General features: G+C 34.2%; 1 protein-coding gene across 1 annotated transcript in view; it reads left to right on the top strand.

Annotated features, from left to right (window-relative positions):
- Positions 1-13,134, top strand: part of CSMD1 (CUB and Sushi multiple domains 1) — a gene marked incomplete at its 5' end in the record, with an annotated part of 480,927 nt that overhangs the window by 147,233 nt on the left and 320,560 nt on the right. Inside the window, 2 exons of the mRNA XM_009646490.1 lie at positions 10,333-10,515; positions 12,303-12,629. Coding sequence (XP_009644785.1) covers positions 10,333-10,515; positions 12,303-12,629 — 510 coding nt within the window. The remainder of the gene's footprint in view (positions 1-10,332; positions 10,516-12,302; positions 12,630-13,134) is intronic.

Below are 13,134 nucleotides of genomic sequence, written 5' to 3' on the forward strand. Positions count from 1 at the left end.
CTGAAGTCTTGGTCAAGTCAGCGTCTTTGGAAAGGGAAGGAAAGTGTGTCTTCCTTAAGCATGGCCCAGGTCTCTCAGGTAGATAAGAAGACAGTAGCAAAGAAGGAAGGAGGCACAGCAAAAAAATTGTAATCATGCAAGATACAGATAGATAAGAATAACAGGAAGCTCTTTGTAGATGCAAGATGCACATGCAGTAAAGTCTCAAAGTTAATCAGAGAGAGAACCTTTTTCTTAGCTATCTCAGTGGAAATTGTGCATCCCCCAAAAAATGCTAAAAGTTGCTGAACTGACTGCAACCTGGAGGGCAGGATTTGTCCTGCAAAGATAGAATATAGGAATGTAGGGCCTAAAAATGCTTTCCTTTTTTTCTTTTTTTTTGTTTTTTTTTCCTTTCCTTCAAAAGAATATTTTTAGAACACCACTCCCTCATTTTTGCTTCTTTATTGAAATAGAATAAAGTAAAATTAAGTTATTTGGAAGTCCACACTGCAGTAATATTAGTATGGTCAGTCACAGTGTAGTCACTTTTCCTATTTCAAATGCTACCAAGTCATCTTTCTCCCTCCTTATCCGTGGATGGCTTCTAAAGCAAACATTTTTCATTTGAGCACTGACTGCTTCTATAACATGTGTTAGAAGCATACCAATCTTGAAGCTCCAACACATCCCACACATGACATCCCTTCTAATCTTCCATGTTGTTTGCTGAAACTGGTCTTATCACTCCTGGTCTTTAAAGAGAAAGAACATCTATTGTAAGGTACAGAAGTGGATACGGAGGGAAAATAAGGTCCTCCCATCTAACAATTTTATTTTACATAATTCTTAGCTGCCATAGGCTTGAAATATTGATGTTTGCTTTTTCCTTTGAAGGGTATGAGAAAAAGCAGTGCTTATGTGGGTACATATGCACAAGAATGCATATACAGCTACAATATATGTCAGAGCTACAGCAACTTGACAATACTGTGGCCACTATTAATTAACTATTTTTCTGTAGTATCATTTGTAGAACAAATTGTTAGGATTGAGCTAAAAAAAGGTATATGCTAAGCTGGTTGAAGCAGTTCTGTTGCTTGATGATAATTCTTTATTCACATTTATGCTTTGAGATACTATCATTACCTAATTTTAATACATTTAATGTGTGCTAAATTGGTTCTCTATGCTGTCAATTCTTAATTAGGATGTCATGTGTTGCTTATTTAGATGGTTGAAAGAAGGCCAAATATAGTGTGTCAACCAAGGTTATAGTCTAAAAATCATATTGTTTGTATGACATGACCAATTTTCCATAAAACTATGTTAACTGGTGTTAATTGTTAATTATATTTTCATCTTTTAACCCTTTAGAAATAGAATCCTGTGCTGGCTATCCCATCACTTTGCTTACCATCAGTCTTGGCTTTACAATCCTATAATTACACAGGTCAATTTGCTTGCACTTTTAAAATATTGGTAGCACATTGATTCATTTCTAGACAACTACTGTGTCTTCCTTGCCAGGATTTAAGGTAATTTTAGGTAAAGATGTTCAAGGATTTTCTGTTGTAAAGGAAGATAAAGCATACCACTTGCCCAGTTTGAGGGGACAAATTATATACACATGCATTTGTAAAATTCCTTGGGTCCTCTTTGTTGTAGACATGCACACGGTCAAATTAGGCAGGTGATGTAACCAAAAATAATACTTATTCTAATTAAAAGTGTTTGGTACTCCAACAAACATTAGTAAACCACAGGTTCAGATGCCAATGGGACTACACAGCTGACCTAAGAATTCTTAAGCTTCAGAGTGATGACGCAAAACGCTCAGTCACTCACCCAATAAGGCAAGGGCTCACCACCTCAAGGAGTTGCCTTGGGTGGCATCCTGACTCAAGGGGAGAGTCCCCAACTGCAGACCTAGTGCTCCGAGGAGGGCCAACTCAATTTACCCCCCCCCCCCCCCCCCCGACCACCCAGACTCCATTTATACCCTAGTCAAATCTGACCTGTGGTCATATATAGTCATGTCTGTTACTGTTGGCTGAGGACTCTTATCTATGGGCGACTGTCTGGGACAACAGGCACAATGGGACAGTAAGGGCGCAAAACCGGGCAAAGGCCCGGTCGTTGTCAGGGCGGGTGCACCTGCCACACTTTTTCTCCAGTTTTTGAGACAGTTATTACGTGTGACCTTGTCCAGTCAGCTGGGACCTCCCTTGTCCTCCATATGTTCTTGAAGATAATTGCTAATAGTTCATAGACTGCTTCAGTTTAAGTACTTTAATGCGAATTTAATTAGGCCCTCTTCCCTTGAATGTCTACATTTTCTAAATAATCATTAACCTGTTCTATTCCTATCCTGCCCTTCATTTAATTTTATTTAAACTTTCGTTATCTAACTATGATTTTTTTTTCTGGAAAAATGAAGCTGTTCTTCATTCTCCTTTCCTGCTAGCTATTTTTCTTTCTCTTATATTTAATAACTTCCTACAAGCTCTTTTATTGTCTTTTGCCTCATTCCATGGTTCACCTTTTCACAAGACTCATCCTTACGTTATTCTGCTCATTTCTGAGGGAGCTGCACTTGCTTTTTACTGTACTTCGTGTTTTCTACCGTAACATGCTAATTTGCATTCTGCAGGATATCTTTGGGCTAACTTCTGTCCAGGGCACTGGTCAGCCTTTTATATAGACAGGCTCCATTCTTTCTGTTAGTAAAGACACATAAAGTCTGCACTTTGAACAATATGACATTCCTTACTATGAAACAAAAGAATAAAAATTTATAGTGAGACCAAAAGCCTGTAGCATGTTCATATTGGACAGTAACGAATGTTTAAGAAAAAAATGGTGAAGTATACAGAGATAAATCAAGAGACAGATAATCCCAGAGTACTTTCCTTGTTTCTAGTGATGCATGGCTCAAGTACTTCCTCTTTGCCTCTCAGTAAGATTTTATGCCATGTATTTGTCCAATCACCCCTCGAATACTTTTATTTCACCTCCCTAAGAAAGAGATTTCCAGTCTATTTAGTTGCTTCTCAGTTCCTCAGAAACAGTAGCTTTGATCTTTTGTTTTCCTTCCCTAGTTCTAATGTATCCTTTTTTATATGGAAGAGCAGTACTACATACAATATTCAACGTACAAATGAAATAAGTTTTTGTGTGATGGCAGAAGAATATTTTCTGTTTTGTTCACTGTTCCTTTCCTAGCAATTCGTAACATTTTCAATAGCTTACAGTGTCACAGAATTATCTTTACTATGCCAGAGTTCTTGTTCCTGAGTGGTAACTGTCAATTCAGAACCTGCAAGCTCATAATAATTTTTTTTCCAGAATTATTTTTCTACCATTATTGATAGTGAATTTCACCTGCTATTTCATCAGTTGGTTAGCTGGTATCATAAACTTTTCTGCAACAAGTAGCAGAAAGCTTCTTCTCCATACCTGTTTAGATTTGGTCTGCATCTACTTCTGGACATGTAAAATTGATTGTAAACAAATGGACATTTTATTTTTCTGTATTCTGTAACGGAATATGTAAGTAAACAGTAAATATTAAAATTAAAGAACGCATTTGTCAAAAAGATTTTTTTCTTCCTCAGTTGTTTTATTACTTCCAAGGATTTTTATATTATATTATAAGATACGATTTGATATGATATATTACCAGCATCCATATGCTGTGATCGTTAACTGTTAGCTTAAATGGACTTCCTATAAAAAACATTCATGTTGGTTTTCCATCTATCTGATTCTAAGGTCATGTTTATTTTTTAATATTGCAATAAGTTAGAAACAACAAAAGTTAATCTACTGGATATGATCTGTGGCCTTTTTGATAACAGCAAGGACAAAAAAATTTCAGCGGAATTGAGAGACATCTCTTAGAATGATGCTGGGAACTATATGACCTGTGAAGGAGGCCTTCTGTTTTTATAGTTGGAGACTGATAATAAATTGTACTGTAAAATTTCCTTGAAGAAATTTACTGGAATAATGATAAAATTGTGATCATCTATAAAATTATCATGTAAGGCCACCCTCTTTTTAGCCTTAGGCCAATCTCATTTTAGCTTTAATAGGCACTTTTACAGTCCAATTATGTGCTATCTGAAATATTTTTTTCTATTAGTTTTGATTTATCATTTTCACTTTCAGTAGTTGTTCCCATGTTCCTTTGCAGGAATCATATATATGATTTCATTCTTTACTTATGTCCTCTTCTGCAATCTTGAGCATCTCTCTCTATCCCTTCTCTTCGTGTAACGGTTTCTCTTTGTGTAAGGGTTTCTCCATTTGTGTTTTTAAATTCCCATAATTTTTCAACATCTTCTTAAGATTAGAAACCAGAATTACACATGCATTTCAAAAAGGGATTAATTGTTTACTTCTGAAAACAGTAGCATTTTGTCCTTCCTTAAGTATTGTACTGCCAGCTCTTTGTCTATTTTTAAAACAGTTTTCCCTATGGAACAGAAGGGATCTTCAATAATGTCTGCTTCTTTATCCGAAACTGAAACTATTGCTGTACAGTAGTGAAAGTTCATGTGTAATTTTGCAGCTGCTTAATTTTTATAGACCACCACAGTTTCCAGTGAAGCAAGAAAAAGCATACTTCAGAAGACTACAGTATTATTTTGGGATGCTTGGTTGAATTCTCTCTTCCATCTTAATTTTCTTGTGCAAATCTTGTACAACTGTGATCTATAAATCTGTTCCTTTGCTGAAGCCCTAGAGAACCAAGCTCTCTATTCCTGCCATTGAAGAAGTACATACAGTTTTAAGTATTTACTGTGTAATTTAATAGTGGCACAATGACCTGAAGATGGGGAAGAACAAGTGTATAAATAGAAATTATGTCTGTTTAGCCCATTTGTAATTTGTCCATCTATAACTCATCCCCCTAAGAAAAATGATGGACTTAACAGAGAGATTGTTTTATGAGTTGCAGACTTTGTCTTATATATGTTACTTCCCTTTCATTAAATGGGATTTTAATGATGTTGTCTGGGACTGAAATTTGAATTCTAATAGTGAGATGGAAGATATAGGGTCATAATGTGATACTGGTCCAAATAGGTTTTATTATTGAGATCAAGGGGAAGATCAGCTTCAAGCTTTATGCTACTTATAAATAGTATAAGAGTTGGAAAATTAAAACACAGCACTTGCCATATCACAGTTTGTTCTATATAGCAGTATTTCTTCTGTCTCTCCTCTAAATTTAAGAAAGTGTTATGTGAGGGCTAGATTCCACTGTGTCAGATATTATGACTGTGAATGAAGGGAGGTATGAGGAATAAGAGGAAATAAGCTAAACTATCAATTTTCTTGTATTTAAAACATGAATTTCTGTGGCCCATCAAATAAGAGTTTAGATGTTAAACTGAAAACCTGACATGGAAATAAACTTCCAAACTATCTTTTTTAAATGTATACCTGTGCCAGCTCTCAGCTTTCCTTAACCTATCTTGACTACAGCTAAGATGATAATTATGGAATATTATCAGATTCATGATTTTAGGTTGCAGAGGTACTGACTTCAACTTTCTGATAGACCTTGAATTACTGAAGTTTATGAATCTCTTCTTTGAAACAATAGATTGTTGTGTTGTGTGGCCCACATGTTTTTAAAACACTTACTTAATTTAAATTTTATTTATACATCTGAATTATTAAAGTGTGATGATATTATTAACACCCTACTAGTAAAAGTTGTATGTAGCTAGAGATTTAGTGATGATGATGATTCACTAATCATCTAAGATAGAATATTGGATAGTGTGATAGAAAACAGTGGCATTAAGAATTTCATTTTAACTGTGTGTTTGTAGTCTAGTAACAAGGGAAATAAAGGTAAATTACTACCACGACTAATAAATTCAAGAAAGCCTAATGTTGTAATCTATGAAGTGTTTTGTTATGTTTCTGATACCTAGGTCAAAGTAATGCACAGCCTTTTCAGCAAAAAGACTTGAATTGCAGTGTGACACCTTTCAAATAGTAGTCATATTTAGATGCTTAATATCACTTTACAATTGCCATATTTCTTCCTTTGAAATAAAACATAGCAACGGAAGTCTTTGATTAAATTCAGAGGGATATGATCTTGCCAGGAATCTAATCTCGTCGTTCTCCCAACATTAAAGTGAGAATATTCCCTGAAAATGAGTAAATATTTCTCATTTACAAAAAAGATGAAAAGTCTCTTTCCCCAGGCTACTGAAAGAGAGTACATGAAAGCCAGAAACAATTGAATGAAATCAGTGTTAATATTTTTGGTAAACCAGAGGAAGTTGATGTTTATATTTGAGCTTGAGAGCTTATTTGCAAACAACATGAAGTTCACACAGCTCTAAGGGCTCAGATCAAAAGAAGTCCAACACTGAAGGAGTACACAGAATAATCTTAAATGAATAGGGTTTTTATTGTCATACTTTAAATAGCTTAGCATAGCTTTTACTTTCATGTTTGTCATTTTAAGAATGTTTTCTGTCCACTAGGATTTCTCTAAAAGCTAAACATAGCTCCAACTGTTTTGGTCAGAAAAATGTTCTCTTTTTAGCAAACAGATACATAGCTTCTCTGCAATTTATGAAGTAAAATAATAGGTGCATGTGTTGAAGTAACAGGCACAATGCACCTCATCTGAATTTAGACATAGAAAAAAATTGTTGGCTGATAAAATCAGTGGAAGTCAGACAGGTACCAGAAGAGACAATAAAATAAAAAGCTGTGTTACATCACACAGGACAGAAAAATTTGGGGAATCATTACATGCCTGTACTAGATGTAGATATAAGCAAACAGTATTCTTTATGTATAAATACAAAATGGTGAATTTATCCTTCTCTGTCTTCCTTAAGTTTTGCTCTGTTATTAATATTTGTGATGGGAAGCTAGCTCTTCAGTAAAGAGAACTGTACAGACGGTCTTGCATCTGACTTAATCTGCTTTATTCTGCCACTCCCTTGTGATTTCTTGAAGATTTAATATTGTGTTCTGCTGCTGGTGGAATTTTTACATGGATTTATATTTTACAATACTTCAATAAAAAAAATAAAAAATCAGACATTATAACTGAGACTCCTACTAAAAGTTTATATCTTTTTAAGGGGAAGGGAAGTTTTGTCACCTTAACCACTACAGACCTGCAATTGGTGTATGCATGAGAAATTCAGTCAGCTAAGACAAACTTTTGGGGTTTTGGTATTTTTCAAAAATTTTGGAAGGAAATTGTCTAATGCATGTATTAATTAATTGTAACATGACAGCAAAGACTGATATTGAACTGGAAAAGTGCATGAAAAATTGTTAAAGTATCTAAACTGGGTGTTCTTTTTGATTTTGCAGTGTGAAAACAACAGATTTTTGTCTCACTATAAAATTCATTGTAGAATATTAATTGATCTAAAATTGTGGTACAGATAGTAACACCTGTAATGTAATATGAATAAGAATAATATGGTATGCATCTAATAGCAAATCTTCATACCAGGAAAATTATGTGAAACTTGAAGATAGAAGCAAATGCTATCCATTGAAATTAAATGGGAGCTTTCTGTCAACCTGAATAAGTTGGTTTTTACTAGAATACATTTTCTGTTAAGAATAAATAGTCTACACTTCAAGGTTTATGAAGATGCAGATTTCTATAGCTGGATGGAATTTGTCAAGTTTTTATTGTCAAAATGCAAATAAGACATCCTCAGAAGTGTTTTATAAATTTGTGACATTTGCTGAATTGTTTTTATGTTGAAAAAACAAGCACAAACCCTGAAAGTTGAGATAGAAATACAGTTAATACATTTCATTTTGACATTTTTATGAGTTATTTGGTTTTTGAATGTAAAATAATTTGATTTAAAAATTCTTTCTAATGTATTTTAAGAGAGAACTTAAAATTAATCATGAAAATATTTTTATGAGACAGATTTTATTAAACCTTTATTTTTCCAAAGAAGAAAAGTGTATTAAAAAATGTTTGACCTGAAATCAGTTTTTATATTTTTAACTGCTTGTTTGTGCTTGCAAATCAGCTATTTAAAAATCTGAGTTACATCTCTTCCCCAAGTAAAACTGGATGAAGTGTGATATATTAAGAAGCATAAAGTATTTACTTAATCTTTGAAGTTTATCTTGCATTCTTGCCTTCCTCAGTAAGAGCTTCGTTCTGAGTAAAGTTTTACTGCACTAATTTCCTACAAAAATGGAATTTTCAACCTGCCAGAAAGCTTGATTCATGATCATTTCTGTTAAAGGCTTTGGTTTACTGATCCATAACCTTTTCCTAGGAGTTGGTGTATCTCCTGAGAGTTAGAAAGCATTCTGATCTGCCTTCTATTTCAGAAAATTCATTAATTAAAGGTATTTTGATACTTTCCCTGTAGAGCATGGAAAGAAAAACTTGTTGCTTTCTTTTAAGGGATAAATCTTCAGCAATGCCTTTGCAAAACCTTGCAGATAGTTTGCCTCCTGATGCCTGAGACACTGTCGCCCTGGTCTTCAAAACACAACAGGTTTTTGGAAAAAAAGTATTTATGATCATTCTCACACGCTGGATTAGATATAGTTCTGCAATGGAGGAAATGAACTTCCAAAATGCGATTAAAATGTGGGTTCTGATTTTCTATGGCTCCCCACATTTTCATGTAGGATGTGGAGCTGTGGAAAGCTGAGAACACACAAGTTTGAAGTGCTCTGCTGTGGCAGTAGGAAACAATCAATTCCTCAGTAGGAGCAGAGAGGTGAAACTGCACGAAAGCATTTGTAAATACATATAATTTTGAATCTTATTTATAAATCTTATTTATGATATTGCTTTACTGGTGTTTTATTATGTGTACTGGACTTTTTGGAAGATGTTTTCATTCATTTGATCCATTTTAGCTTTCTGGTAAGTTAAATTATTTAAATAAGACAACTGACACTGGAACTGCTTTGAATTCTTGGATGGAATAGTTACTCCTAATTTTCTCTTCAATGTTGATTTTAAGATTACCAAGAAAAAAAATGTATACTTCTGTTTATTCTGATGAATAACCTCTTCTTTTGTGAGATACATAGCATACCTTTCTGAACATGGTTTTGTTTTCAGTGTTCACAACTGCTTTAAGGGAGTAAACATAGTGGATTGACTATATGTTATTACAGTATGCTGCATCTTGAAATTTCTGTTGGACTTACCGTGTCAAGATATACACTTCTGCCAGGATTTAACATTAGTAGATTTTACTATATTTGACAGCAGACATTTCTAATGGCATTAAATAGTATTAGTGTTTAATACTACTTAGTGAATTGAATTTTCTTGTTATCCTGAATGTTTCAGATTTCATACCTGGGACTGAAAGAGGAAACATTTGAATAACAACAATTTTATCACTAATTTAATTCAAATTAGATTTACATCATTTTACCACAGATGTAACGGTTTATAGAACCAGAAGTGCTTTGTTTTTATTTTTGCTGCTCAAATGGAAATTAATAGAAAAACTACTTTAAATTTAATGGTAAAGAAATGGAGCCTTCAGTTTTAATGGACAGCCAAATGTAGAGTAATTTGTAAGATGATTTAGCATTTCTATCATAGGCAATTAATATTTACATTTCCTTTCCTAATATTCTTGTTATTCATAAATTTCATAAGACTTGGGGGGGTTATATTCTTACCTTGTATATGTACATTCAAGATCTACACATTAAATAATTTAAATAGCAGATCTCCTAGAGAATATCTAGGAATTATAATCCAAAATGATAAGCTCTTTTCAGTGTAGCTGAATGCAGCTGGAAAAAATGTGGCTCTAATTTGAAGTGTGAGATTAAGAAATAATTCCTCAGTTTTGATTTTTGTTATATTTTAGTGCTAAAATTTGTTGATGCTATCAGTAATTTATATACTTCTAACCAGATTGCTAATAGCCTTATAAATGGAATTGCAGATGTGAGAGTTAAGATAGATTCTTTATTACTAGTACTTCATTACAAGAAATAGGATCTACACATAGTATGTCTCCATGGTTAGAATGGAGACTATCTATAGCTTTATGATTTTACCTTCAAATATGCTGTAATTCAGTGCAGCCATGGAGGTAAAGATGAGTAGTTTGTTATCTTCAGCAATGCGGATATGGAATCTATTAGCTTGTGAAAAGACTTTATATCCTAAGTCATCTTAGAGGCGGTTTTACAGCATTTACCTCTAGTTAATTTTCAGCTATAAATATTAGTTTAAGGCATAATGCCAAATATTTTGAATGCACTTCTGATACTGACGTATAAATTGCTTGCAAATATATCATCCTTATTATTGTGTTTGAATTTTTTGATATTCAGAAATTGAGAAAGGAGGTTGTGGAGACCCTGGAATTCCGTCATATGGAAAAAGGACTGGCAACAGTTTTCTGCATGGAGATACACTTACCTTTGAATGTCAAGCAGCTTTTGAACTGGTGGGAGAGAGAACCATTACATGTCAACAAAACAACCAGTGGTCTGGCAACAAACCTAGCTGTGTTTGTAAGAATTATTTTTTTTTTTTTCTGTCTTATTTTTCTGGCCTTAGCCTCTTGCTTTTCTTAGCATTTGTGACTAGCCAGAAAGAAAACATTTCAAAAGACCTTGAATACTTTTTTAGTCGCATGTTTGGTTTTTTTTTTTACTTTGCTCAGTAGTAGCTCATTTATGGGGAACATCACGTAGGACTGTTTTAGAATGTTCTTTCCCCTCGTTTTATATTTAATTGAACCATTTAACACTCTTAATGTAAATGTGTGTTCAATTAGACTCTAAATGAGCAAATCCTAATAGCATATAAGTGTTCAGAAGGACTCTATGGCACATAACACATTGGTTCTGGCAATGCAAAGCAGTCTGCAGATCCACATAAGAAAAACTGAGGTTTTTTTCTGATCTCCTAATAAAGCATGAAAATGAATATAAAGAATATAAGGCTATCCCACATGGAAAAGGGGTGGATAAAATCATTAGCTATGAATTTTGTTTTAAAAGTTAAAATGTGTTTGTGGGTAAGTGTATAGATGGATTTAAATAGAGAGGGTTTTGTTTTTTTTTCTTAATTTTTTCTTCTTCTGTGGTAAAATAGAGTAAATCTTTCTAGTACACAGGTATATTAGGGACTTCATATCTCCAGACCGCATTACCTTTTCCTATAAAGAGTCTTATACTTCAGTATTTGATTTTCAAAACAACCTTAGTGAGCTGTCCCGTTCTCCTTGGACATATATGTATTTTGCAGCTGAGTAAGCATGCTCTGGACTAGAAGTCGTCTCCATAGGCCCATGCAATTCTGAAATGTGTCTCAGCACGTAAGGCCTGGGTGTGGAGACTGTGCAGGTGAAATTCCCTTTGAAGGCAGAAATTGTGTTTCTTCATGGTGTTGTATTGCACTGGGTTGACATACTAGTTTATGTTGTCAATAGCATGGAATATTTTACTGTGCTCCAGTATTCGATGTGCATGTGCCCTGTGAAAGATAATGGAACCTAAACTTACAACATTATTTACAAACACTGAGTTCAGTTTGACACATTTGAGGAGCTGAGTAATGGTTATCCTTTGTTTTAATTAATATGCAGTGAGGCCCCCGCTTTCTGAAAGCACTGTACTTCTCACTAAAGTACCAGCCACAAGCTCATGACTCTGAAATCAGTTAGGAATCATCTTGATGAAAATTGACACAAAGGGGTGAAAAGGGAGAAGAGCTATGAATCGTTTTTGTTTAATTGCCCTGTGCTACTGAAGGGAAACTAGGGGTAAAATAAGTTTGTACTATATAATCTTTTAAGAGTTCTTGATTGAGGCACATCTAAATTTCTACTGTTATTTACATCAGCATAAACTTTGTGTATGACAGATGACACTGGCCCTTCTGTTTGGTTTTTTGGATTGCTAAATACATCTTCATGTCTATTCCTTTTAGGAAAAAAGTCATATTTAAATTAGGAGGTAATATTTTCATTTCAGAACAAACCTGCCAGTTTTTCCAAATTCTTACACATCAGTCGCTACTTTTGCTTCCTTGGCATTCTTTACATGCTTCTAATAATCTCTGGCAGGCTCTAGTGCAGTCACTTAGCTTCACTCGGGGAAATAAAAACATGCAACCATGACATGCTATATCGGAGAAGTGTTCTAACAGTCTTAAACATTTCCGGGTTGCATGTGTGTTAGTTTTGAAATCTAGGCTTCAAAAGCATCCCTTTCCACAAGAATAAATAATACATAGACAAGCATTTATAATGTTTATGGATAGTATTTTGAGAATCTATTGTTGTTTTCTTTAGTCTCATGTTTCTTCAACTTCACCACACCGTCTGGAATTATTCTTTCTCCAAATTATCCTGAGGAGTATGGGAACAATATGAACTGTGTTTGGTTAATTATCTCAGAGCCAGGAAGCAGAATCCATCTGATTTTCAACGACTTTGATGTAGAACCTCAATTTGACTACCTTACAGTGAAAGATGATGGGATTTCAGATTTACCACCTCTTGGCACTTTTTCTGGCAATGAGGTCCCTTCTCAGCTGGCTAGCAGTGGGCACATAGTAAGACTTGAATTTCAGTCGGATCACTCCACCACTGGAAGAGGATTTAATATCACTTACACAAGTAAGAACCTCTGCTTTTATCTTATGCCTAGTCTTAAAATTAAGCTATCTTTCTTCATAATAATGAAAAATGGAACATGTTTTTATTTATAATACAGAAGTAAATTGTAATGCTTGTATAATTGCACTGCTTTCGTCTGTCTTCCTGGTGTTCATTAGCCTATCTGAATCTTTGTAATTTATTTATTTTAATTGTGATAGTGCTAAAGAAGTTCCTTCATTATTTAAGGGCCTTTTTGGTTGACAGCATATATGCAGAGCACATAACTTAAGCCTAGACCTTCAAGTCAAAGCATCCAGTGCAGTTGATTTAATGTACTTCTCAATGGAACCAGCAGGAGTAATTTCACAAAGGTATTAAGCTTAGATCCAAAATATGGAGATGCACATCTGAAAAGCACAGAAGTCTAAAAAGCAATTAGAATAATGTTGCAAATAAATCGTTCTGGGAACCTGCTTTGCTTTTGCATTCTATCTTCCAGTTAGATGGTGTGATATCTAAGAAT

Source organism: Egretta garzetta, unplaced genomic scaffold, assembly GCF_000687185.1.
Source record: "Egretta garzetta isolate BGI_Z169 unplaced genomic scaffold, ASM68718v1 scaffold601, whole genome shotgun sequence".
Taxonomy (NCBI): domain Eukaryota; kingdom Metazoa; phylum Chordata; class Aves; order Pelecaniformes; family Ardeidae; genus Egretta; species Egretta garzetta.